This window comes from Caretta caretta, chromosome 1 (assembly GCF_965140235.1).
Source record: "Caretta caretta isolate rCarCar2 chromosome 1, rCarCar1.hap1, whole genome shotgun sequence".
NCBI lineage: Eukaryota > Metazoa > Chordata > Testudines > Cheloniidae > Caretta > Caretta caretta.
The window spans coordinates 287,391,512-287,419,182 of NC_134206.1; the positions used below are offsets into that span (position 1 = coordinate 287,391,512).

Genomic DNA, 27,671 nt, shown 5'->3' on the forward strand with positions numbered 1-27,671 from the left:
TGCGGGTGGGGGGATCCTCAATGCTGTTGGATTTTGAAACGAAGACAAAAATGCCCCCATTTTCTCCTCTCGCTCTTTCCTCTACCTGTGCTAAATGGGCGGGATTTTAAGGGCTCTCCCCTTCTTCCTTCATCTCTTCACTTTTGCACCCTCCCCTTATGGACAATTGCCTCTCCCACTCTGGGAGAGGAGACCTCCCCGGAGCCCATCCATTGCCCACTTCACCGTCTGCTTATGCTCCCCTTCACTCCCCTCATCTCCCCCCCCCTTTTTTTTTTTGCTCCCCATCCTCGCTCCCCTGCTTTTGCTCCTCTGTCCCCCTCCCCAGGTCGCTCCCCCCCCCCCCCAGCGTTCGCGCCCCTCGCGCTGTTTCTAGCCCCCCGCCGCTGTTGCTCCTCGGGAGCCGATTCCAGGGGCAGGTGAGGGCAGCCGCCCCCGCGTGCGCATGCTCCGCTCAGCTGCCAGGCATGCTCAAACCCCGATGGGGCGGAGAATCTGACACGGCCGGCGGATCGCGGCTGCCCCAGTCCCCGGCCAGCACCATGCGGGGGCCAGGCGCCTGCTTCCCCGTCGCGTGCCTGCTGCTCCAGCTCCAGGCGGCAGGTAAGCGGCCACGCTGGGGGTTGTTGCTGGGGGCAGGCGCGGCAAGCGCGGCCGCGCTGCCCAGGGGACGGAGCTCTGGGGAGCGCCCCCGTCATCTGAGCGAGGGGAGACCTGCGTGTTCCCGACCAGCGCCCGCTCCTGGAGCTGCTCCCAGCACCTGCTGTTGCCGGGCAATGGCAAGGGCCGGGGCGAAATGCCCCCATGCCACAGGTAGCGGCTCGGCAGTGTCAGAGCCTTGCTGCGGGTAACAGCGGTGCTTGCGTTAGTCTACACGGGGAGTTTCTTCCACCGCCCCCCCCCCCCAGCATTAACACGGCTGTAGCTTTGCACACCCTCAAGCACGTGGCGGGGAGGGGCAGGAGCAATGGTTAATCTAGCGCCTGCAATCATTAGCTGCGGCGTCTTCCCTCTTTGGGGCTGGGGAGGGCTCAAGTGGAAGCTCCACCGACGCCTTTGAGGGGGATGCAACGGGCCGAACTAATGGCTCCGAGCAGGTAGCCGGGGAGATTCCGCGGCCTCCTTGGCCAGTTCCCTTGTCCATGAAGTGCCCTCCGCCAATAGAGCAGCGCAGGTCTGGGGGCCGGGGGGGCGGGAGTGTTTCAGCACCGTGTGTGTCTTTCAGCACCATGGTCAGCAACCACCGGCATAAACACAACGGCAAAGCTGGAGCGTTGTTAAGAGGCCAAATGTCACTTGAGGTGACTCGGTCGCTGTAGCAGTCGGTATCCTCAACAGGGTTGCTAATAATTAAAAACAAAAGCACGGTTAAATGGCACCGCGTGCAAGCCCTCAGCTGTTGCCACTTCAGGCACTCTAACGCGCACGGATACTGCCTATTTTTCTCGGTCACTATTGCCCTGGGATTTGGAGCACGAGCCACGCAGGTTTCTAAATATTTTAGAATGATGCAAGTTTTTTTTTTAAAAAAAAAAACATTTAGCATCTTTTAAAATTGACACTTGAATTCAAGCGTCGAAACAGGATTTTAGACTGCAAAATTTCAGCTGCGACAGCAGTCATTTGTACAGTAGTCCTGTAGCTGTATTAGTAAATCCTCTCACTGCTTAGCTAGCAAAATGTGGGCATCATTCAGAAATGTGGTTAACGAAGAACTATATTACATAGAGCTTTTCAGTTCAAGCGTCAGTTTCACTTTGATAATCATTTGCTGTATTTCTTCAGTAAAAGAAGGATATGGCTTAATCGGTGTAAAAACTGCCCTTTCTCCTGAGTCCTTTCCCCCACTTCTCATCATGTTAACCTACATTCTCACTCTTTTAGAAGGAAAGTAAATTGGTGCTGAAGGTGTAATTAAATGTAGTTCGTAATTAATATCACTGAAGTGTCTCTGTGTTTGCAGAGTACTGCTGTATCTCTACTTCTGAGATAGAAAATGGCTGTTGCACCCTGCTTATAACTTAACATAAGTCCATTACAACCTCCCTTTGTATATGTATAGAAAGGTATAACAAAATACAATGGCTGAAAGGTGAAGCTAGACAAATTCTGTCTGCAAATAAGACATACATTTTTAACAGTGAGAGTAATTAACCATTGGGACAATTTACCAAGGGTTGTGGTGATTTCTCCATCATTGACAATTTTTAAATCAATTGGATGTTTTTTCTAAAAGATCTGTTCTAGGAATTATTTTGGGGAAGTTCTATGGCTTGTGCCATACAGAAGGTCAGACTAGATGATCACAATGGTCCCTTCTGGCCTGGCAATCTATGAATGACTCTATGAATATGTGAATACATATACAGTCTTTTGCTGCCACAAACCATCTTTTTGGAGAGTGTTTCAGTATTCCATTAACTTGAACTGTTTTATTATGGGATAAAAGGTTTTAGAAGCATATCAGGGTTAAGTAATACCACTAGAAATGTAACATGGTAATAAATAATTAATGGTTATCAGGTTATGATAATAGTGTATACATTATTTAATATGCTAGATAAATGGGCATGGCATCATCTTGTTTAATCTAGTCACAAGAAATTGTTACCATCAGTTATTAGTACTTCACTCTTAAGGTAAATCAGACTATCTTCGACAAGATTTCAACCATGTCTTATTCCTTTGTATTTATGGTTGCTTAGGAGAGTCATGTATTGCTATTTTACACAATGTGTGTGACAAAGATTACAGACTAAAGGATAAGGAGCATTTTGAAATCCATTTTGTGAAAATCCTTAAGATGCTTTTAGGTTGTTCTTTTACAAAAATATACATTAAAATGATCATTTGTGTAAAATTAGTTTACAACTGTTATTTGTCATAACATGCCTTCTAAATCTTCATTTATCCACTATTAATTCTAAATTGCACAGACTACCTTAGTCTTTCCATCATACTAATGGAAACTGGTTTAACTAAAATGTACAATTGCCTTGGTATGTTTAACTTGTTTTATTAAGTTAATTGGAATGTTTGTATATGAAAGTTAGCCTTTAATCTAAAAATCTTCAATAATCACAAAAATGGAGAAAACAACACAGACCCATACATTGCTATCTTGTTTCCCATGCAATTCTGGTGAATAATCACTTTAGAAAAATGAGTATTAAAATCCAAAAAGTGACCCATTCAGTCTTATAATGTGTATAGCTCCCATCAAAGATGAGAGCTGTGCCTTCTCCAGCCAGGACTGCATGGAGTTTTCTGTTACTAGTCTTGTATCATTCAAGACACTACACTACTGAGCTTCCTGACTTTTACTATCATAGTAAACTTAACCTTAAGCAGTTAAGAGCTCTGTCACTTTCACTTGAAGTGAAAGATGAATTAGTCATTTGGTTCATTCTGGAGCTTTCTATGGAGCACAGTCTACAGGTGTGACTTATGAATGGTGATTTAGTGATAAGAGTTCATCTGGTAACATAAAAATGTATTTCACTTACCATTACTGATTGGTCAGAAGTTATGTGGTGTTTGTCATTTTGTTTTGCTCTGTGGTTGAAACTACTTGGCTTTTCATATATGCCTTTGTTCCAAAATTCAAAATACATGAAGCCAACTTCTGTGTAGGAGGATGCTAAGATATCCATCGGCAGATGCACTAACAATATCTTCCCTAATATCAGTTGATGTTAATAGGTTTTAGAAAAAATATGATTTTGTATTTAATTGAGATATTACTACAACAAGGAGGTATTGATTCTGTAATGGGTTTAAAGCAATTCTTTGTAACTGAAAGGTATTATACTGCATATTGGAGAAATGAGTTTGCCATGGAAAGGCTGTTCCATTACCATTGTGCTCCAATATCAGGATATGTATTTGCAAAGAAGCTGACATTTTTTCACCATAAAAGAATCTCAAATTTCCATATTTGTTTTTTTTTAAAAGATCAATTTAATTCAGTTTAGATGTTGTTGTCAACAAAACATTACAGCTGTGTAGAAAGCAAATCAAATCTAGTTATGCTCTCAGATACACCTCTGCAATTTCCACTGAAGTCAATGTAGAATTAGGGCCTTTATGGACCCAGAGTTGCATTGGGCAATGTGCAAGAGCAGAAATCTGCTTGCACAGAGCTGTCAGAGCTGGAGTAGGGCCTACATTTGTACTAAGTGATTACAAATCACTATGAACCTTTAGCTGCTATTATGTTTTGAAGAAAAGGGCAAGATAGAGTAATGGCATAGGTTATTTGCTAGTAGGTATGATATAGTGCACATTTTTGCAACAAAAAGTTAGTATCTCTCGAGACTACCAGAAACAATTGTTATTTTGGTGAAATAATGTTAGGTGGTAGTGAGAACACGTAGGTGATGCACCAAAATAAGCTTATAATTAGAACTAGTGAACAGTGGTTCTGGACCAATTTTATAGTGGTGGTGCTGAACGCCACTGAATCAAACTGTAAACCCTGTATATGATGGAAACCGCTTCAAGCCAGGGGGTGAGGGAGCACCCCCAGCAGTCCTAGTTCCAGCATCTATGCTAGTGAACCATTGGTGTTACCTAGGTTACTGAACTAATTAACTATTTAACTTCATTGTCTTTTCATGAATTCCATGAACAGGCTTAAAATATACAAACAAAGAATAAAATATACAGTCACTGTAAATGGCCCAAGCAAAACCATCTAGACTGGAATAAAACCTACTCAAATAATAACCTCCATATCAACCATCCATATGTCTTTTATCAAAATATTGAGAGAGAAAGTGATTTTTGCAGAAAGTCCTAGAGGTTAACAAATGGAGGCCCATGGAGCCAAACAATTGTAAGTAAGACTTGGTAGAATTGTCATCATTAAGACATGGTTTCTTGAGCAAAGGTCTCACAGCATCTTTCTTCAGGGCCACTGTTATTATTCCCTCCCATGAAGGAACACATTGACAATATAAAACATGGGACCAGTACTTCAGCAACCAGGAAAGACAAAGGTCCTACTCAGTCTTTTGCCAAAAGAGATCCCAGTGCCTCCAAAAGGTCATCTGAAACTCTAGTAGAAAAGACTGGCATGTATCCACTTGAGATACTGCTCAGGCCTGATCCAAACAGTTGTTACTGCAAAGTAACATGAAAATCACAGTGGAATTTTGCAGGTGCGGAGAAACTTAAACAAAGTGTGCTAGATTGTGTGCAATGCATATGAAAATAGACTTGGAATGAACATCTACTCCTCCCTGCTAGTTTGTAATGGAAAGTGTCTTTCAAAATGGAAGTTTACCTGTGTAGCATATCCAGTCAAAAATATTGAGGTGTATTCTCCTTTGGAATGCCTTCATAACACCACATGTCATATTGAGAACACATAATGTTTAATGTTAAATTTGGAAAACCAGTTCCTGCCAACTGTCCATACTCCATGTCTCCTGCAAAGGAAAGTGTGTGTCACGTTGAGCTGATGGAACTGCAAATACACCAGAGACAACATGGGGACCTTCCACTGGTGCAAATCACTGTAGTTCCAGTGGGAGTTGTGGTCAATAGATTTTTTTGAGATTCAAGTTAGAACTGTCAAATTAAAATATCTGATAAATTAGAATGTTCTTTTCAAGATGAAATGAGTAAATGTTATAACTCACTCTCTCGAGTCTGGGAACATGATTTGAGGAAGGAAATTGGAATGTAAAAACGATAATTATAGGCTTACTGTAGATATAAGATCAGAGCCAGCCAATTTAAGAATTCACTGAAAACCAGATTGTGAGCAGATTTGTGTGGGTGTGCCACGATAGAAGGACATGCAAGAAGCCCTCCCCCATCCCTCTACATCATGCTTTCACTTGCCAGGCTTTAAAAGCCCTTTCTACAGTAACAGTCTCATGCTTAGGGGAAAATAGAGACTCTGCACTCAGGGAGTGCGATATTAAAACCAGGGATGGGGAAGAGGTGGTGACATGGAGTTGCTCTGGTGCATAGAAGTGGGGAGCAATCTGTGCCAGCCTGATGGTTGGGGATAAAGGGGCTTAGCCCTGATGTGCACAGAGATGCCCCCAGAAAAATTGTGCCTCAGACACGCCCAGTCTCCCATTGTTGCTCCTGGGCAGGGTAGCCCACATTGACTTCCTCTCAGGGTCATGGCATGAATGCCACAATCTAGCGCTGAGTATACTTGTCACTCACAAAGTTGATGGTTGCTGGAAGTATTGTGGCATCAAAGACAATCATGCTTAAATGCTGTGGCAAGGGGCCAAAGTCCATCTTTTTTGAAGGAAGTTTATACTGTGGACCAATGTAGCTGTCCTGTCGGGTTTCCAATACAGTTCTGAATCAAATACTTGGTAAGGCCAGCCAGTTATGTAGGCTAGAAACTCATGAAAAGCACTGATTTCTCTGAGCCACATTAGCTGCACCAGAACTCCATAGGCTCAAATTCTGCTTTCCATTACAGCAAATACTGATTTCACTGGAGTTACTATGGATTTACCTCTTTGTAACACAGAACAGAATTTAACTCAGTCTTCACTTGGAAAACTACAATAATGCCAAATATGGCAAATTGATGTGGCACCTTCTGAAAAATAGGCAATTATGACACAATATCAATGCATCAATACTATGTGTCTGAATATGTCAGAATAACAAGTGCCTTAGGGACCAGTGCTTCATCTCTTAACTCACATGAGTCGACCTACTGAAGTCAATGGGCCATAGTAACAGGTTCCATTTTCAATATATCAGGCAACATACCCGTAATGTAGAAGATGATGAGATGCAAAGCCTCACTTTCAAAATACTACTGGTGCACTTAATCATATATTGGCTACATTCTGACTACTTTGTGTTCTGCTTTGCTTGTGCATTTGTATGATGTTTAATTACAACGCCTATACCCCGGAAAATGTTATGTGTAGTGAAATATTTTTCAGATGAAGTTGTTTTTTTGCCAGTCCTGGAGTTTCTTACACACTGCCTCATCCACAGACTAATAAAGCAGCATCCAGATTTTTGTTCTTTTAAAGCAGTCTAATTAACTTAAGAAAATACCTTTTGCAAAGCATGTTCTATTCATTTGATTAACTGCAAATCCATACATTTGTGTCATTGTTTTAAAAATCTATCTGGATTTATTAGTAATAATTCTTGATTTTAGTTGCTAGAGATAAACATTAGTGTGTGTGCAACTAGAGCTACATAACCTACACTAATGAGATTTTAGTCTGACTCGATTGACGTGCTGTTTTGCTGCCATTTAAGGCATACTGTTAAGTAGACATTACAAATGCGAAGCATTTTGTCTCCAGACAGTTTTTGTTTTCCTCTGGTCTTTCATGATTATATAAAACATTTTTCTACCAGAAATGTTGAGTACTCCTGAAGTGTTAAAATGTTTTTGAGTAGAACAAATGAAACATGGAGAGATGAATCTGGTATTTGTATTTAGAACTCACATTACTTGTAGTTGTTGTTTTTCTTAAGCTTTAAAATATCAGTGATTTGCTTGGTTTTCTGAGAGGAAGGAGTAATCCAGAGCCAAAATGCTTCTTGAGTTATTGATTAATATATAGAGCTATGCCTTCTGCGGCATGGCTGCACGTGGAGAAAGAAGGCCAGGATAAGAGAAGAATGGAAGACATGTTGTGATTGGCGCAATCCATATGAGGGCTGAAGGACCAATCGATCAAGGTGATATGTGGCTACTACCTAGGTCTGAAAATGCAAATTGTTTTGATTGTTGAAGTACCAGTGGTAGAGCAAGTTTCCTCAATATGCCTCAACCTTGACCTGAAAGGACTCCCTCTCAGGGTGAGAGTGTAGTGCAGTCTCCTTCTCCTGTTCAGCTCTTGGCCTTTCTCTAGCAATTACCAGCAAAGCTGTCAATGACAAATGTAGCATTAGATATTTGTAATTTGGACTCCTGGGAACTGGACCAAGACCAATAAACTCTTATCACAATATAAATATTTTAAAAGAGACTTGAAGGTAATATTCCCCCACTATAGGCCATATTCTCCACTTTATGGAGGTACACAGAGAGGTGCAAACTGTAAGGACTGGTCAGAATTGCATTCCCCATTCTCAGTGGAATGCAGGAATTGTTTTGTCCAAAGGGAGCAGGGAGGAAGCAGGCTATGACCTCAGCCCACCTACGCTTATAGGAATGATCATATGGGAGCAGACCAAAATCCATCTAGTTCTGTAACCCAGTGGTTCCCAAACTTTTTACTAAAGCGAACCACCGACTGCATTTAGTCTGTTGTGGGTTTTTTTACGACCGACTCTTACATCTATACACCCTCACCACAACCCTAATCTGAGCCTTCTGTGGAGAGGAGGCCCCCCCAGCGTCTAGAGGTGTTTGGAGAGCGAGCCCACCCCACAATCACCATGCAGAGGAAGCTCCTGTCCTCCAGGGCTGGGCCTGGCTCCTAGCTCTGAACATTGTGACTTGGCATATCTGATTGCAGTGCCAGTCAGGTTTGGCCAGGCCACCCCTCCATCATGACGAAGGGACCATCAGTCAAAATTTGAGCAAGTGGCATTGCAACCCATGCATCAGGTCACAACATCCTGAATGTTGTGGCCCAGGCCCAGCTGTGCAGAAAAAGAGCCACCTGTGTGGGATGAGTACAGGGTGGGCTTGCTCCCTGGAACCCCAACTGCGCATTGTATTTTGTCTAGCACCTCACGACGCATCTAAAATCTTCCTCCAATGCTCTCCTAGGCTGAGAAACACTGCAGTAACCTGTTACTGACTGTGATGAGTACCTGCTGGCTTCAGAGAAAGATGCAAGAAGCTTTGCAGTAGGCAGTTAAGGAATAATCTGCCCATGAAGGGTGAAGGTGGGACCAGTGGAGTGGGAAGAATAGGCCTATATGTACTAAAAGGTTGTAATAGCAGGCATGCTCTCCATGTGTGCTGGAGGAGTTCAGCTTGGCACTCTACCTCCTGGTTGCTTTGCAGTGCTCCTCAAGGGGCAGTGCAGCTCCACGCTCCCCTTTACTTTGGACTGCACCTAAGTAGCATGATCAAATCTGTCATACTTTCTTCCCTTACGTATTGCTAAAAGCAGAGAGAGATCACTTTAAGAGATCATTTTTAATTTCTCTGTTTTTTGTAATTATTAATAATAATATTTATAATGCCATAGCACCTAGGAGCCTTAGTCATGGACAAGAACCCCATTGTGCTAGGCGCCATACAAACATAGAACAAAAAAGATTATTTGTGCCCCAAAGAGCTCATGATCTAAGTAATAAGGCAATTTTCATATTTCCCAAACAAATTTTTCATGGAATTTCACTGTACTTAACTTCTGACTACATCACAGGAAGTATGGGCTCAATGCTGCAATCTGGTACGAGTAAGAACTGCTCAATGGGAAGAAAAGGGTGCTGAATCAGTCAATATTTGATGTCACTGTAGGCTTACACTAACAATAATCAAAGAAGCAGAAAGAAGCATTGTTAGTGAGTCTGATTGGCAGAGCAGGAGGGGGGCCCTGAAAGGAAGGGGGAACAGTTTGTTTGGTCTTGGTCATACTCTTCCAGGAAGGATTCTCATGCTAGAAGATACAGACTGCTTCTGAAAAATATACCTTTGCTTATGGAGCGTTAGGACAGGAGAAAAACCTTGCCCTGGCTGAGCACACCTGAATCTGCAGAAATTACTTTTTCAGCATTCTGAGCAGAAGCAATAGAGAAGTGACCGATGAACATAAGAATATAAGAGCTGCCATACTAGGTCAGATCATGGTCCATCTTGCCCAGTATCCTGTCTCTGACAGTGACCCGTACCAGAGCTTCAAGGGGAATGTACAGAACAGGGTTTTTAATTGAGTGATCCATCCCTGATTTCCACTCCTTATATTTCTGGAAGTCAGAGGTTTAAGGTCACCCCAAGCATATGGTTGCATCCCTGACAATTTTGGCCAATAGCCATTGATGGACCTATCGTGCATGAACTTATCCAGTTCTTTTTTGAACACATTTATACTTCTGGCCTTCACAACCATCCACGGCAATGAATCCACAGGTTAGTTGTTCATTGTGTGAAAAAGTACTTTATCTTGTTTGTATAAAACCAGCTGCCTATTAATTTCATTGGATGGCCCTGATTTTTGTATTGTGAGAAAGGGTAAATAACACTTCTCTGTTAACTTTTTACACACCATTCATGGTTTGATAGACCTCTATCATTTCCCCGTTAGTCATCTGTTTTCTAAGCTGACCAGCTCTAATTATTTTTTGCCTTTTTCTTTCTCTACATTGCTGTTTCCTGCAAGAATACCTTGTCTCTACAGCTGTGTTTTCTGCTCCTCCAGTAGTTATAATGAGACCCAATAAGCCACCAATGATATTACCAAAATGTGTACTTTCTGTGGGTCATTGACGTCAGTGGCAGTTAAGGGCCACATTCTGCCATTTGTATTCAAGCTGAGTAGTACCTTACTCCATAAATAAGACCAATAATGGGCCCTGAAATGACAACTTCAGAAATCACTAGTCTGGGGTAGAAATTGGCCATGATTCCTAAAGAAAATGGGATGGTTTCATCTTTGGAGAGAAGGCAATGGGGAAAAATTGACTTGGGCCAGATACTCCAGTCCACTGTTCTAGCTTCTGTCACAGCTGGTTAGCCAAAGGTCAGGGAGCTGCAATTGGCTCCCTGTGGATGTAGCTCAGATGTAGTGAAAAATCAGGGCCTTTATTCAAGCCCTTCAGAAAATGGGCTTTTTCATCCCTGTGAATAATTTTGATGTTTCATCAAAAAATCCCAGACCCAAAATATTATCTCTGAAAACTGAACTTTTTGATTAACAAATGCTACTATGGTGCACCATGGGAGTCGTCGTTTGGGACGCTCATTTTCCTTTGTAGGCTGGGATCCCTGGTTGGACCGCATTCTCTCACGATGCACTACAGTCTCCCCATATGGTGTTGCGATGTAGTTCCATCCTGGGAGTCCCTGAACATTGTGCATGATGGGAGAAGTAATCCCACTGAGAAGCCTGGCCCGTAGCGGAGAGTGTGATGAACTATAAGTCCCCTGAGACACCACAGCGGATACCCAAATCTAAATATTTCTGCTTTGGAGCACTTGGTTTCTGATGAAAAAATTGAAATTTTCTGCAGAGAACAGACGCTTTCATGAAACATTTAATTTAGTTAAAAACCCAGTTTTCTGTCATAACAGTTTCAATGGAAAATTTTTGACCAGCTCCATCTTTTTCTCCTCTCTCTCTCTCTCTCTCTCTCTCTCTCTCAAGGCAGTTACTCCTGGGGGAATTCTGTGCCAACTGCGCAATGCAGAATTTTGCAGAAATTAATGTTGGGCATGCAGAATTCCCTTTTCCCCCCACAGAAATGGGCTGCAGAGATGTTGGCCACCACTCGGGCCTGCTGGACCTGGCAGAGCCCAGCTCATAAATAGAAGACAAGGCTGGAGGGAGAGGGAGCATACTGGAGAGGGAGGGAACCAGCAGCTGCAGTTCCCAGCTTCCTCCCTGAAGGAAGGAGGCAGGGACATGCAGGAAACTCCATGCAAGTCTGGGCCCCAGCATCAGGTTGTTTCTCCCTCTGGATCCCTGGGCTCTAGAAGGTCTCTGAGTGTCTGGGCCCAGACGAGGCCCACAGCTGGGCTCTGGGAGGTAGAGAGTGTGAGTATGTCGGCTGGGTGGGTGGGGGATGCTCCATGACTATGGTTCTGCGAGGGAGAGGGTGTGAGTGTCTGGTCTCCCGGCTGGGCTCTGAGGGGGCAGAGAAGCAGGAACTGGGTTGTCATAGGGGTTTCTTTAATTCTCTACTCCTGGGGGAATTTTTGTGTATGTCTGTATTGTTACAAAAGATACTTGTTGACAGGTATTTTGAAATAAATTACGAAAATAATTAAAACTGGCATGATTATATAGTGTTATTTTGACAAATAAAATGTGCAGAATTTTGCAGAATTTTAAAATATTGTGTGCAAAATTTTCAATTTTTTTGGTGCAGAATTCACCCAGGAGTAAGCTAGTGTTGGGCCTGATTTAGTCTCACTGAACAGAAAATCAGTTAGAAAATCTCATGACTTAGGACACTGCCCACACTATCCATCCTTTCACTCAGCATTCTGATTTTGGCATTAGACTCCATGCAGAATCCAACACTGCCCCTTGATAAAGTGGTTGAGTTAAAGCTAGTAGATAAGTGGGAGGACATTTCCAGTGTGAGATGCTGGAATCTAGTGATAGTGGATAGGGCTCCAGTCCAGTGCTGCAGAATGGGAGGGCAAATGCACTCAGTGGGGAAGCGCTCAGATTTGAGAGTATTGAGTTAGAAACTAGGAAGAAATGTGAAGATCAGAGACCCACCATTTCTTAAGTAACAAGGTTCAGTTAATCTGTTTTCTGAAAATCACACACATTACTGGGAATAAAAGTAAGAAATTAAAGTTAAATTGCAACACATGTAATTTACCTGGAAAAATGCTTTAAATGTCCTTTGAATATATAGAATATATATAAATCAAGAGTCAATTTCTGCTGTTTTTTTTTCCTTGTGAAATTAATTTCTTCCTGTCCTCATTTCTCCAACTTCTGGCTTGTTAGTCAGAAAGTGGCAGACTCTGAAATAAAGCTCTCGTCCCCTAATGCCCCTATTCTACTTGCGCTATATTGATGACATCTTCATCATCTTGACCCATGGAAAAGAAGCCCTTGAGGAATTCTACCATGATTTCAACAATTTCCATCCCACCATCAACCTCAGCCTGGACCAGTCCACACAAGAGATCCACTTCCTGGACACTACAGTGCTAATAAGTGATGGTCACATAAACACCACCCTATATCGGAAATCTACTGACCGCTATTCCTACCTACATGCCTCCAGCTTTCACCCTGACCACACCACACGATCCATTGTCTACAGCCAAGCTCTATGATACAACCGCGTTTGCTCCAACCCCTCAGACAGAGACAAACACCTACAAGATCTCTATCAAGCATTCTTACAACTACAATACCCACCTGCTGAAGTGAAGAAACAGATTGACAGAGCCAGAAGAGTACCCAGAAGTCACCTACTACAGGACAGGCCCAACAAAGAAAATAACAGAACGCCACTAGCCATCACCTTCAGCCCCCAACTAAAACCCCTCCAACGCATTATCAAGGATCTACAACCTATCCTGAAGGACGACCCATCACTCTCACAAATCTTGGAAGACAGGCCAGTCCTTGCCTACAGACAGCCCCCCAACCTGAAGCAAATACTCACCAGCAACTACATACCACACAACAGAACCACTAACCCAGGAACCTGTCCTTGCAACAAAGCCTGTTGTCAACTGTGCCCACATATCTATTCAGGGGACACCATCACAGGGCCTAATAACATCAGCCACACTTTCAGAGGCTTGTTCACCTGCACATCTACCAATGTGATATATGCCATCATGTGCCAGCAATGCCCCTTTGCCATGTACATTGGTCAGACTGGACAGTCTCTACGTAAAAGAATAAATGGACACAAATCAGATGTCAAGAATTATAACATTCATAAACCAGTCAGAGAACACTTCAATCTCTCTGTTCACGCGATTACAGACATGAGAGTTGCGATATTACAACAGAAAAACTTCAGAAACAGACTCCAGCAAGAGACTGCTGAATTGGAATTAATTTGCAAATTGGATGCAATTAACATAGGCTTGAATAGAGACTGGGAGTGGTTGAGTCATTATAAAAAGTAACCTATTTCCCCTTGTTTATTACTCCCCCTCACCCCCCACTGTTCCTCAGACTTTCTTGTTAAACCCTGGATTTGTGCTGGATATGGCCCACCTTGATTATCATACACATTGTAAGGAGAGTGATTGCTTTAGATAAGCTAGTACCAGCAGGAGAGTGGGGTGGGGGGAGAGAAAAACTTTTGTAGTGATAAACACCTATTTTTTCATGGTCTGTGTGTATAAAAACATCCTCACTATTTTCCACTTTATGCATCCGATGAAGTGAGCTGTAGCTCACGAAAGCTTATGCTCAAATAAATTGGTTAGTCTCTAAGGTGCCACAAGTACTCCTTTTCTTTTTGCAAATACAGACTAACACGGCTGCTACTCTGAAACTTAGGAATGTTTGAGAGAACTACTTTACCATGATTCTAACTTCTCTTGGCTCAGAAAGAGAAACAATTAAAGCTAATTTTAAAATACTTCTGAAAATGACTGGGAATCGCTTTTCTAGACTCACAGATGTCAAAACTTCCAGAATCCATTATCTTGGGTCCTTTCAGGGCTAGAAGTGAGTGTGAGGTCCCATTGGGAATCTCCCTTTTCCAGTGGTAAAAAGCTCTGGTTTCCAGGCCTGGGGGATATAAGATAACAGACTTCAAAGTTTGACATTTTAAGTCTTAAAGCTGTTACTGATTCTGAACTAAATCTTGCCTTTCTTGAAAGCTGGGCAAGGTTAGATTTTTGGGGAGAGAAGGATGAAACATTTTCCTGACAGGTTGTTTTAAATAAAATGGCTGCTGTTTTAAGCTGTTTAGGGATTTGGAATGGTAAAATACATCCTGCGGAGACGGATTAGTAAACAGGGGGCAGCTGACAGTCAAAAGTGCATGGCCCATTCATTTATTACATGGTTTTACAATTTATCATATGGTATCTCTACTACATATGTAGTTATTGTGTGTCAATATGTGTATGTATATGTTATATGGACAGGTTTCAGAGTAACAGTCGGAGAACACTTCAATCTCTCTGGTCACGCAATCACAGACATGAAGGTCGCTATCTTAAAACAAAAAAACTTCAAATCCAGACTCCAGCGAGAAACTGCTGAATTGGAATTCATTTGCAAATTGGATACTATTAATTTAGGCTTAAATAGAGACTGGGAGTGGCTAAGTCATTATGCAAGGTAGCCTGTTTCCTCTTGTTTTTTCCTACCCCCCCCCCCAGATGTTCTGGTTTAACTTGGATTTAAACTTGGAGAGTGGTCAGTTTAGATGAGCTATTACCAGCAGGAGAGTGAGTTTGTGTGTGTATGGGGGTGGGGGGGATGTGAGAAAACCTGGATTTATGCAGGAAATAGCCCGACTTGATTATGTAAAGAGTTGTCACTTTGGATGGGCTAGTACCAGCAGGAGAGTGAATTTGTGTGAGGGGGTGGAGGGTGAGAAAACCTGGATTTGTGCTGGAAATGGCCCACCTGATGATCACTTTAGATAAGCTATTACCAGCAGGACAGTGGGGTGGGAGGAGGTATTGTTTCATATTCTCTGTGTATATATAAAGTCTGCTGCAGTTTCCACGGTATACATCTGATGAAGTGAGCTGTAGCTCATGAAAGCTCATGCTCAAATAAATTGGTTAGTCTCTAAGGTGCTACAAGTACTCCTTTTCTTTATGTTATATGGACAGATCCATGTGCCAGCTCTGATTCCTGTGATGTGTGAACCTGTCTATTCAGGATTAGACTCTCATGATTAGGATTTGGGTGGTCTGACTTAATGGTCAGAGCAGGAGTCAGGAGCCAGAGGTCAGGCTGGGTCAGGATACCAGAACCTGACATCTTAACCCTTAATTGACATCTTAACTCTTCAGAAAAGTGCCATGGGATCTTTAGTGACCTCCATCTTCTCACAAACATGATACAGGCTGGAAGAGCAGTGATGGTATGATTTCACACGATTCAAAACAAAGGACCTGCCAGCTTTGACGTTTCTTATATCATTCATTGGTCTGAAGAATATCTCTCTTTTTCTATATCCCTACCATTGTTATATGTTGCTTTGAGAATCCCAGTTTGTTGTTTTTAAATTGTCCACCAGCATCTGTGTTTATTACACACAAGAAATAAGTTACCATGAGACAAGATGACTGAGCTGTTCTGATTAAGTACAAAAGCATTATCTTTACATATAGGTGACATACAAGGAACAAACTGTGTGATCATTTTCAAAGTGGGGAGGGGACAGTGGGAGTTTGTCTTCAATGCAGCCACAACAAATATATTGTGAAGAGGAGATTAGAATTATATATGTAAGGAAGATAGGCTGATAGAAATACAACACATCATAATTTCTTATGTGTAGAGGCCCCAATCAGGGATCAGTTCTCCATGGTGCTAGGTACACATCCTATTGTAGTAATGTGGTTACACCTGTGCAACCTACTTTCTTCCAGCAGAGGAAGGATGATCCAGTGGTTAAGGCATTAGCTTGGGATTTGGGATATCAGGGTTCAGTTCTCTGGTCTGCCACAAACTTCCTGTGTGACCTTGGGCAAGTCACTTAGTCTCTGCTATCCTTATCTGGAAAATGGGATAATATACTTCTCCACCTCCTTGGTGAATTGTGAGAGTAAATAAATTAAAGACTTTAGTGTGCTCAAATAGTGTGGTAATGGGTGCCATATAAGTACCTAAGATAGATAGAATTTACTCCTGTGTTTGCTTCCTCTGTGTAGTCTTCAAAATGTAAGCATGACCATTTGCCAGCATGCAAAAGAAAATTTGTCATGATCACCATATCAAGAATGGAATCTATGTCAATGCAATAGTGTTTATCACCTACAATTGCTGAAATGTGCGCAGCAGGCTTTAAAAGCATCATTCCATATTCCCTTAATAATTCCTCCTAGGATCTATGCAACTCAGTTCAGCAGATGGCTCTGTAAATCTGAATGGCCGAATGAGACTGTATTTTCATTTAAGTCACTGATGTTCTCTCTTCTTTCAACAGGGTGCTTTTCAGGAGACAATGATCACTTCTTGGCAATTCATCAGCGAAAGAGTGGGAAACCGGTATTTATTTATCGCCATGTCCAAAGTGTCGAGAAAAGTTTGGATACAAACAGCCAGAAGATTTATAAACACAATTTCCATTCCTCTTCCTATGCACAAATAAGCAAGCTGCACCCTGCGATAATTGTTAAGTCAACTTTCCCTAGACCTGCTTATGACCCATCCCTCAATCTATTAGCTATGACTGGTCAAGAGCCGGAAGTGGAAAATCTCCCGATTCCAGCAAGCAATGTGATTGTTGTGGTAAGTACCTTTCTCTAGGTCTTGATATTGCTTCATGTGCTTTTTTATCTGAGGTATCCAAAGTTCATATTTCTACTTGCAGCCCTCACTTTGTCCTCCTCCTTCAAATAAAACTCCCTGTGACAATGGTAGCAGCAGCACCGTCATCAATGACCTTGCTGCAGCATCAATTAAGCACTTTGTGTTGGGGCATTATGAGCACCAGAGTGGTAATTACTGGGCTAATGATGTAATTGGGAAGATATAAGTAGTCACAACAGGAAGCTAGGAGGCGCTCAGAAGGTGAGCTGTGTTGAAGAGGGAGGCTGTGGGGAATGCTCCCACTCTGAGATGCCTGTGTTACGTTCTATGGGTAAAAGAGTGGAGGAACCAAAAATACACTTGGGGAAAGGAGAACATCCTTGGTATGTTAATGACTGTGAGGAGATACAAACAGGCTAGGCAACACAACATACCAGGGAGCTGAGAAAGCACCCCATGACACGCCCATTCAGTAAGGCCTGCCATGATGTGTGTGATAGGCAGATAACCAGACAGGCAGAATTTGGCCCTAGGTAGTTAAGAAACTTGTCTTTGCTTCAGGTGTCTTGAATACCTTTCTCTGTACTGCTCTCTTTGAATTTGCACTGCCAAGCAAAGTGGTAGAACCCCCTTTGCTGGATGGCTTTTAAAATTAATGTGAAAAAAGCACTAAAGATGTACTTTAGGGAATAATCCTTCCTAGTCAGGAAGACGGATGGATGATCTAAAAGGTCTTTTCCATCACTTCTATGATGTGTTGCATAATTCCATAATTATGGCAAAGCAGCTATTTTAGAACACTCATGTATCCTATGTGGCAGTCAGGAACTCCTGAGCAGAGCATTTAACTGGTGTAGTCCTCAGTCCAGTAGATGAAGCAGCGTGCACTGCTTAATTGGAGACCCAAGCATGCAACCCTTGACAGGCAGCAGCTTTACTAGGTGAGCTAAAAAGAAACTCCTTCCCTTGGCATGGTGATAGGAGCTGTGGAAAACTTTTCTCAGTCGCAAGTTAGCACTCTTTTCCTCTGGATTACCGAGCCATCTGCTGGGGATTTCTACAGGAGCTAGGCTGGGGAGAAGATAGCAAAGTGCCAATGAAACAGCTCAGTGATTGTCACAGACTGGAATAGCCCCTAAGCTGCTGCTCCCTGCCATACAGCCAGTGGAGCCATATAGTCACGATCCACCAGGTTGACCCCACTCCTCCCCTCCTGCTCCATTTTAGGTGTGGAAATACTCTTTGTGGAGCTGTCCTCCATGGCATACACAGGGGCTGCACACATTCTGCAGGAGCTACCACCATTCTGCGCCCCTCACCCCGTACAGTAGAATCGAATGAGACCTAGGTCACAGAATCATAGAAGATTAGGGTTGGAAGAGACCTCAGGAGGTCATCTAGTCCAATCCCCTGCTCAAAGCAGGACCAACACCAGCTAAATCATCCCAGCCAAGGCTTTGTCAAGCCGGGCCTTAAAAACCTCAAAGGATGGAGATTCCACAACCTCCCTAGGTAACCCATTCCAGTGCTTCACCACCCTCCTAGTGAAATAGTGTTTCCTAATCTCCAACCTAGACTTCCCACACTGCAACTTGAGACCATTGCTTCTTGTTTTGTCATCTGCCACCACTGAGAACAGCCTACCTCCATCCTCCTTGGAACCCTCCTTCAGGTAATTGAAGGCTGCTGTCAAATACCCCTCACTCTTCTCTTCTGCAGACTAAATAACCCCAGTTCCCTCAGCCTCTCCTAGTAAGTCATGTGCCCTAGCCCCCTAATAATTTTCTTTGCCCTCCACTGGACTCTCCCTAATTTGTCCACATCCCTTCTGTAATGCGGGGACCAAAACGGGATGCAATACTCCAGGTGTGGTCTCACCAGTGCTGAATAGAGGGGAATAATCACTTCCCTCAATCTGCTGGCAATGCTCCTACTAATACAGCCCAATATGCCATTGTTCTTCTTGGCAACAAGGGCACACTGCTGACTCATATCCAGCTTCTCGTCCACTGTAACCCACAGGTCCTTTTCTGCGGAACTGATCCCCCTGTGTGACCAAGGAGGAAGCGACTAGATTTTCTCTTTATTTTCTAATTTACAAAATTCAGCAATTCACAGTGGGTCTCCTGGTCATTACTGTGAATTAATAAGTTTTGGATATAACCATATGACTAATGGTAACAACCAATATATGACTAATTCTGTAAATTGTTTTGCAATATTGTACTCTTTTACGAAAGATGCTAGATTAAAAAACACAAGCATTTTTATAAGTCACCCTGTTGTACAGTATGTTGGCATCTTAGCACAGACAATGTTTCAAAATGAAGATTCCTGGCTAGGTCTTGGCTCTTGGACTCCTGCTAGAAATTTCAGGTGCATCTGGGTTGTTTTGCTGATGAATGTACTAAGTATTTGCTCATATTTGGTTGAGGTAAATGGAATGCAGATAGCTGCTGGAGTCACAGAAGATGAAAAAGAGAACCAGAAGGAGCTAATTTGGATTTATGAAGAGTTTTCGATTCTAAACTATCAATTACTATTAATATATTTCCAGAAAATTAGCATCTAAGGGCCAGATTCTGTGCTGATTTGCATCCTATGTAACTCCAGTTTGGTGCTAGGTATGTAACATATGCAGTGGACAAGAGTCAGCCTGGGGTTATGCCAGTTTGCACATAGAAGTGGGCTAGAGTAGCTCAAAGTGCTGACAACTTCACTTCACTGGAGGAATGTCAACTGTTAGTGCAGTTCCAATAGGGAGTGGTGCTGGTCAGGTAGGAGGAGGAGCCAGGCCAGCTGATGGATACATTGTTTCAGTGTGTCCTTAGTCAGCAGGTTTCCCATAAAGTCTAGCTGCGAATTAAGGCTTCTTTCCCCTTCCCCACCCCCGAAACCAGCAGACACCTGGCAGCACTGCTTGTTGTCTTCTGAAGGTGAATCCCCCACATGGATACGGCTGCCCATGCAGGTGTAAGGAAATTAAGCCCCGGATGCATGGTATGTATAGCACCATTCATCTTAAAAGGTGATAGAATCTTACAGGGAACTTGTATGAATTCTGGGAGACGCACAAGTCTCACATCAGGATGGAGAGCCCACACATGAATGATCGGGGAAGAACCTATGCTTTCAAATGGATGGCCTCCTCGTCACTTAAAAACCTGAATAACACAGGTTTTCAGTTGGCAGTTCTTATATAACTGTCCTATTAAAAGTACATTGTGACCTTAGTCCAGAGCCTTGCTGCTGCATTTGTGCTATGAAGAATCTACCACTGTTCTGAGACCTTCTGTTCTGACCGAGAACCATTTGTGCTCTGGGCACAACAGTGTGATTTGAGCAGCCTTTGCCGCGACAGCTTTCACTAAGCTTTCTGTGGGAGTGTCTGAAACTGTTATTTTAATGTTGTCTTTTAGCATGAGGTAGTCAGAACAGTATATCTCTTTCTGTAGAAGTGCTGAGAGATTCAACATCCAAATGAGCTTAATCGTACTGTAAGAATTTTCCTGGAGGATGCCTTCCACCATCGGGCAGCTCTATTGCAAAGTGCCTGTTGGAATTCAATCAGACATCCGCTATTTGCAGGGTTTTTCACATCTGAGTTTTCTTCTGTGAATTTAATGCTAAATGAATTTCTGCATTAATGACATTTGAAAAGGATTAGGTTTGTTTTGAATGCATTTATGGCATTCTCTCTGTCTATAACCAGCATTTGCTACTTGTTGTGTCTTTTGGGTTTTGATCATTTAGGGCAAACATTTGCTGTATTGCACTTGCTGACCTTTTAGTTCCAGCCTTTAGCTATGTTGTTGGTTCCTCAACTTGAAAGGGCAATTGCTAGTGTCAATGCTTCCTGTAATCCAGTTACTTGCCTAATGCATGTTGGGATTTAGTAGGAAAGCTTGAAAAGGGGGGTTATTTTTTAACTAAATCAGTACAGTCACAGTTTATTGCAGAGGAGAAGGAACAAAATTCAGTCAAATTTCAGCAGTTTAAATTTAATTTTCTGCGTAGTAGGGGCAGAGAAGAAGAGTGACTGTACCAGGAATGTAGAATTATTAGAAGGTGAAATTCTATGTTAGAAAAAGACCATCTAACAAACAAAGTTTCACCCACATACAGCTGATTCCTTGAAGCATGTTGTGAAGCCAAGAATTCTGTGTGCAAAGGAGTTGTTTTGGGACTCCTTCAATAAAAGAGTTGCATTCATGGGTTATCTTTGCAATGAACCTGGGGAAATTGCTGTGCATGTTTATCTGGGGAAGGAAGAGGAGGTAAATGTTATATAACTTGAGGCTTTCTATCACAGGAAAATGCTTGCCTTATCTTATGCTTCTAGTGTTTTTGTTTGTTTTTTAAGGAACAATAGGGGCAAAACAAGAGCTTTTACAGGGGCTTTGGCTGTTGTATAACTATGCCTCACAGACCCAGTCTGACTATTAGGCCATATGCTCCTTTAAGCAATACCAGAAAACACATGAGAACAGCTGATTGATGGTTTTATGTAAGGGATTACTTGTTTCTCACAGGACTGTATTTTAAGTGCCCTATTCACCAGGGTTTATTTTGTAACTGGAAAAGCTATTTATTTATCAAACAAAATGCATATTTTCAGGGTTTGTGTGAGCGTTTGTTCATTTCACTCTTGATTCTCCAAACTGATATGCAATTATTCAGAGTTTTGCATGTGTAAAGTATATGCTTGGGGTTCTCAAACTGGGGGTCACAAGGTTATTATATGGGGGGTTGCGAGCTGTCGGCCTCCACCCTCAAACCACACTTTGCCTCCAGCATTTATAATAGTGTTATAAATTAAAACCACAATTTTTATGTTTAAGGGCGGGTCTCACTCAGGTTTGCTGTGTGAAAGGATAACCAATGCAAAAGTTTGAGAACCACTAGTATATGCTCAAGGTGAGTGCCACCAGGGTCAATGCAGTACACAGAAGGCAGAAATAGTACATGGATAAACACTTATTTATTATTAAACATGCAGCTGTCTGGCACACTTTTGAGTAATTTAAACCCTGTTTGGGGGGAACTTGGAAGAAAAAGTGAAGGACTAATAGCATTGATTAGTCAGGTTAGCTGGGGGCCTACAGGTGTCTTCTCAGAGCTGTGCCAAAGCTTGTTAACTCTAACATTTCCTTTCTGTCTATAACCAGCATTTGCTGCTTGTTGTGTCTTTGGGGTTTTGATCATTTAGGGCAAACAGAAACGTTTGCTGTATTATACTTGCTGACCCTTTTTGTTCCAGCCTTTAGCTATGTTGTTGGTTCCTCAAGTTGAAAGGGCAATTGCTTATTCAGTCCTGAGTCTCTCCCAGACTGACTAACAAATGCATTGTGGTGTTTGATTGGTTTTGTGATGCCAATAAACATCCATTAGAGATTGAGCTGAGACTATCAGATGCATTTTCACTTGTTTCCTACAAAGTGTTTTGCCTTCAGGTTTCAGGAGATGAAAAGCTAATGCATTTGGTCATTGCATTCACTCTTTCCTTTCCTCCTTCATCTCTTGCACACTGTATTCACAAATGCCAAAATCTGTCTGACCCTTAATTTGTACCATGCTCATCACTGTAAAGTCCTGTACCTTACAAAATAATAGTTTCAATAAGCATGAATCTTCTCTTAATTGCATTCATTTTACATCAATGTAACTCACCTCCACTGACTTTATTGGAGTTATTCCCAATTAACACTAGTGTTAGATAAAAATCAGCCTTCATATCAGTGACTTACCCGTAGACTTTAGTTTCCCTTTCTTTTTGTCTTTGCAGGTGTAACGCTGACAGACCTCAGTCGTCAGTGGGTGGGATCAAACCTGGAACTTAGTGCACGAGCTAAAAGCCAACCGGCTGTTAGCTAAGGCTGTAGAGCAGACTCCTTTAAGTCTCTCTAAGTGGTATCGGTGCCACTAGATGGGAGAGAACACCACACCCAGAAGGTGTGTGGGTTACCTACTTCCCCTAGCTGAGGAAGCGCGTCCCGAGCTTCAGAGACTTCGCAGTTGAAATCCGGGATGAGCCCCCACTTGTAATACTGACAGACCCTGGTTGTCGGCAGGCAGGATCGAACCAAGGATCTCTGGAGCTTAGTGCATGAGCCTCTACCACATAAGCTAAAAGCCAACTGCCTCTTAGCTAAGGCTGTAGAGCAGACTCATTTAATTCTCTCTCTAAGTGGTCTTGGTGCCACGAGATGGGACAGAACACCTCACCCGGAAGGTGTGTGGGTTACACAGGCACAGGTAAGATTGGTGGGAATTTCCTTATCTCCTGTTATCATTCCACTTCCAAGAAAAAGGCAAGACCAGTGTGTTTTTGTGTGTATGTGTCACTTGCATTTTGTAGACTCACAGGCAGTGGCTCAAAGTTCCAATTATGTGTCCAAGAATTCCTTTTGTGTGACTGGACTCAAGTCAGTACAGCAGTGTGGAGCACTGTTCGCTTTGTCCTCATCTCTCTGGCTCTGAATTCCATTTCAGGTATGCTTAATCCTCACTAAGGAAAAAGGCTGCTAACTCTCTCTGGAGTGTGCTGGATACTGGAATAAATTGAAGGCCGTTTGCCAGCTGCTTATAGTCTGGAATAGTTCTACAGCAACATGGCAACCCCTATGAGTGGTGAGGGAGGATCTCTGCCTCAAGCCATAGTTTTTGGTGCTGGGCTGAAAGAATTAAACCCCTTGTGCTGTAGCTCGTCCATGCCATCAAGTGTGTTTTTTCATCAGCAGTTGAGTCTCCTATCTCATAGGGCATCTGAGAACCAGGAAGAGATGTGGTCTGGCCAAACTTTTGAGGTGGGTGTGGAAATCTGGATATCCTCTCCACAGTGCACAGCTCCCGTAGGTGGGAGGTTGGAGATGGAATCCTTCCGTGAAGCTGTGGAGCCATAGTGGAGCTGCGCTGTCACCATTACTCCAGCCTCCTCTCACAATTGCTGTCACCGCCTCCCCTCTGGTCACCCCGATACCCATGTTGCCCCCATGTCAACGCATACAAAATTCAGTTCTTGAAATCGTCTTTCCTTGCTTGTTGATCTGCCCATAGCTCATAGGCACATGCACCCTCTGAATGCTTCTATTGGTTCCCCATTTCCCACTGCATCAAGCTCAAGCGTCTTGCCCTCACCTTCAAGGCCTTTACAGCTCTGCTCCTTGTGGTGTTTAGATGTTGCTTGTAATTATTAGAATTGGGAGCACTGGCTGTTGGGAGTCTGAAAGGACAGGAAACAGGAAGGAGGGGGGAGGAGTTGAAGAGGCTGAGGGAGAGCTACGGAGGGTGCAGCAGCAGCTTGGAAAAGAGGTTTTCACTTTAAAAAATAAAGTTCTGTTGAAGTTTGTTAATACCTTGCCTGGTTACTACAACATTTTGGTGACGAGGATGGATCTTCTGCCTCTGAACCCACCTGCACCCTTTCTACAAAGCCCAGGTGAGCCTCCAATTACTTTTACTGTCTGGATCCATATGCTTGAGACTTATCTGCTTGCAATCAGTGCTACAGAGATTTCTGAAGTAAGAAAGTCATAGAGTCATAGAATATCAGGGTTGGAAGGGACCTCAGGAGGTCATCTAGTCCAACCCCCTGCTCAAAGCAGGACCAATCCCCAATTTTTGCCCCAGATCCCTAAATGGCCCCCTCAAGGATTGAACTCGCAACACTGGGTTTAGCAGGCCAATGCTCAAACCACTGAGCTATCCCTCCCCCGCCCACCAAAGCATGCTCTGCTAATCCACTGCCTTGGAGCAGAAGGGCAGCATACATGTTACACTTTTCCCCTTGCAGACAATAAATATTAGACTGCACTCACTGCATTAAAGAACTTTTTGTACCAAGAGTGAATGTAGTAGCTAATCGCTACAGATTTTGCCAGCATGACCAGAAACTAGGGGAGCCTATAATGCAGTATATTGCTTCCCTGTGGAGTCTGATTGTAACTTGTGACTTTGGGAATACGGCAGATGAGATGATTAGAGACCAGCTCATTGAAAAAACAACCATGCTTCATATAAGAGAACGTTTACTTCTAGAACCACAACTTACACTAGAAAAAGCAATAACCGTTGCTCCCCAGATTGAGTCAGCTACAGCTGAAGCCAGAATAATGGACATGGATACAGGAGGCACAGTCCAGGCTGCGACTCCTTTGCAGAAAAGTTCACTATTGCTGCAGACACACAACTGCAAGAGGAAAACTAATGAAAAACCATCAAATCAGCAAATTCAAAATACAGTAAAAACATGCTTTTGCTGTGGATCCCCACAACACCTTGCAAGCTACACAGGATGTCCGGCAAAAGTAGCTCAGTGCAATCACTGCAAAAAGATTGGGCATTTTGCTAAAGTATGTCACAGCAGCCAGTTCAATCAACAGGTGCATGCAGTTACAATACCAGATGTTACTGTGCTGAGCGTGGACAAAATCACTACTGCACATATTCCAGAACAAATAAAGTGCATGGTAAACGTTTCTGCCATACCCTCAGGCAAACCACACTCTATTCAGCTAATGTTGGACGCTGGCTCAGCAGTATCTATACTACCTGATTCCATCTATTTGCATTACTTTAAAGATGTACCTCTTACTGAACCCAAACTTCACTTGGTGTGCTATTTGAAAAACCATATTCCAGTACGTGGCTGCCTGCCAGCAATAGTTACTTTTGGTGATTGCTGTGTAACTGCAAAGTTCTACATTGTCCACAACGGCACTCCTATCCTTGGCCGAGATTTATTGGCTGCTTTAAATCTCAGGGTAGTTAGTGGATGAATTGATCTTCCTCAGCAAAGCACTCTTGCGGTACACACACCAGTTTCAGCTGGGACCCAACACCAGGTTGAGGAGAAACCCTTCTCTGCTCATGGGTTTCTGCATAAAGTTAAAATGCGGAATAATGTGATGCCTGAACGACAGAAATTACGGTGCTTATCATTTTCAGTCAGGGAAGCTGTTTCAGAGGAACTTAGAAAACTTATTCAAAAGGACATTATTGAAGAGATCGACTCCTCGGAATGGGTTTCACCTATAGTAGTGATGCAGAAGAAAGGTGGAGGCATTCACCTTTGTGTGGACTTAAGAGAGCCAAATAAAGCTATTGTGATTGACAACCATCCTCTTCCTCACATTGAAGAAGTATTTGCAGAACTCCATGGAGCAAAGATGTTTTCTACTCTTGATTTTCAGAGCGCATACCACCAGGTTATGTTGCATGAAGATAACAGAGACCTCACAGCATTTATTACATGATGGACTATTTCATTTTAAACATGTTCCATATGGTCTCGCATCAGCCCCAAGTGCGTTCCAAAAAATGATGTCATTGATTTTGAAGAATCAGCATTACAGCCTGTTCCTCTTCCTGAATCTGCATGGGAAGAAGTGGCGATTGACATTGTAGGACCCTTTGATACTGCTCCAATTGACTGCCATTTTGCCATCACTTTAATAGACTATTTCAGTAAATGGCCTGAGGTAGCATTTACATCGCAAATCTCTTCTGCTACAGTAATTAAGATCCTCTCTTCAGTTTTTAGCAGGGAAGGTAACCCCAAAGAACTGGTTTCAGATAATGGTAGTCAATTTACTTCTCTGGAGTTTGAAACTTTTTTCTAGCAGAGAGGAACATTTTACACAGAAGGTCGTCCCTATACTACCCTCAAGCCAATGGGGAAATCGAACGGTTTAACAGAGAGTTTACAAATGCTAAACTGGAAGGGTGATTGTGGATAACCTTCACTACTGATTTCGTGCAAGCATACCGGGCTACATGACATGCCACAACGCAAAAATCACCCGTAGAGTTACTGCATGGGAAACAGATGAATACTAAATGGAACATTTCTGGATTGTTAAAGGCACGACCTGAGGCCCCAGCTGAGGATGATGTGAGAAAAACAGTTGAACAGAACCAAGTAAAGTCTAAGGCTTTCACAGACAAGCAGCGGGGTGCTAAGGAACCAAAGTTTCAGTGTGGTTCTTTCATTAGAATATGAAAATCTGGAATTTTACACAAAGGGGACCATAAATTCACAGCTTCTCTTAAAATCATAGAGAAGAAGGGACCTTACACCTATCAACTTTCTGATGGGCAGGTATGGAATGCTTCTTATCTCACACCTGCCTATGCACCAAGAGGAGATTATGCCAACACCCAATCTGCATTGGATGAATTCACCGTAGTATCAACACAACAAAACATTGCACTGGAACCAGGGCTTGAGAGACGGCCTGTCAGACCCGGACAACGACCTGTCTGGACTAGAGACTATATTATGTAGTATCTATAGTGTTTTTAGTGTAATATTTCTGTCAACAGTATAGTGCCTTGTTTCCTATTTGTTCCTGTGGTTAGAGCAACAATGTTTATTGTAATTGGGAGAGTTTCTTAAGAGACGACACAATGTGGTGTTTAGATGTTGCTTGTAATTATTAGAATTGGGAGCACTGGCTGTTGGGAGTCTGAAAGGACAGGAAACAGAAAGGATGGGGGAAGAGTTGAAGAGGCTGAGGGAGAGCTACTGAGGGTGCAGCAGCAGCAGCTTGGAAAAGAGGTTTTCACTTTAAAAAATAAAGTCCTGTTGAAGTTTGTTAGTACCTTGCCCAG

The 27,671-nt window shown here is 42.8% G+C and overlaps 1 protein-coding gene across 2 annotated transcripts in view; it reads left to right on the forward strand.

Moving 5' to 3' along the window:
• Positions 1–419: 419 nt before the first annotated feature.
• Positions 420–27,671, forward strand: part of PTPRR (protein tyrosine phosphatase receptor type R) — a 195,092-nt gene continuing 167,840 nt past the window's right edge. Inside the window, exons 1-2 of one of the 2 annotated variants that reach the window (XM_048835783.2) lie at positions 420–603; positions 16,735–17,039. In XM_048835783.2, coding sequence (XP_048691740.1) covers positions 468–603; positions 16,735–17,039 — 441 coding nt within the window. In that variant the 5' untranslated portion in view covers positions 420–467. Of the gene's footprint in view, positions 604–16,734; positions 17,040–23,296; positions 23,316–27,671 lie in introns of those variants that run through there. The other variant, XM_075124360.1, reaches the window with a different exon arrangement.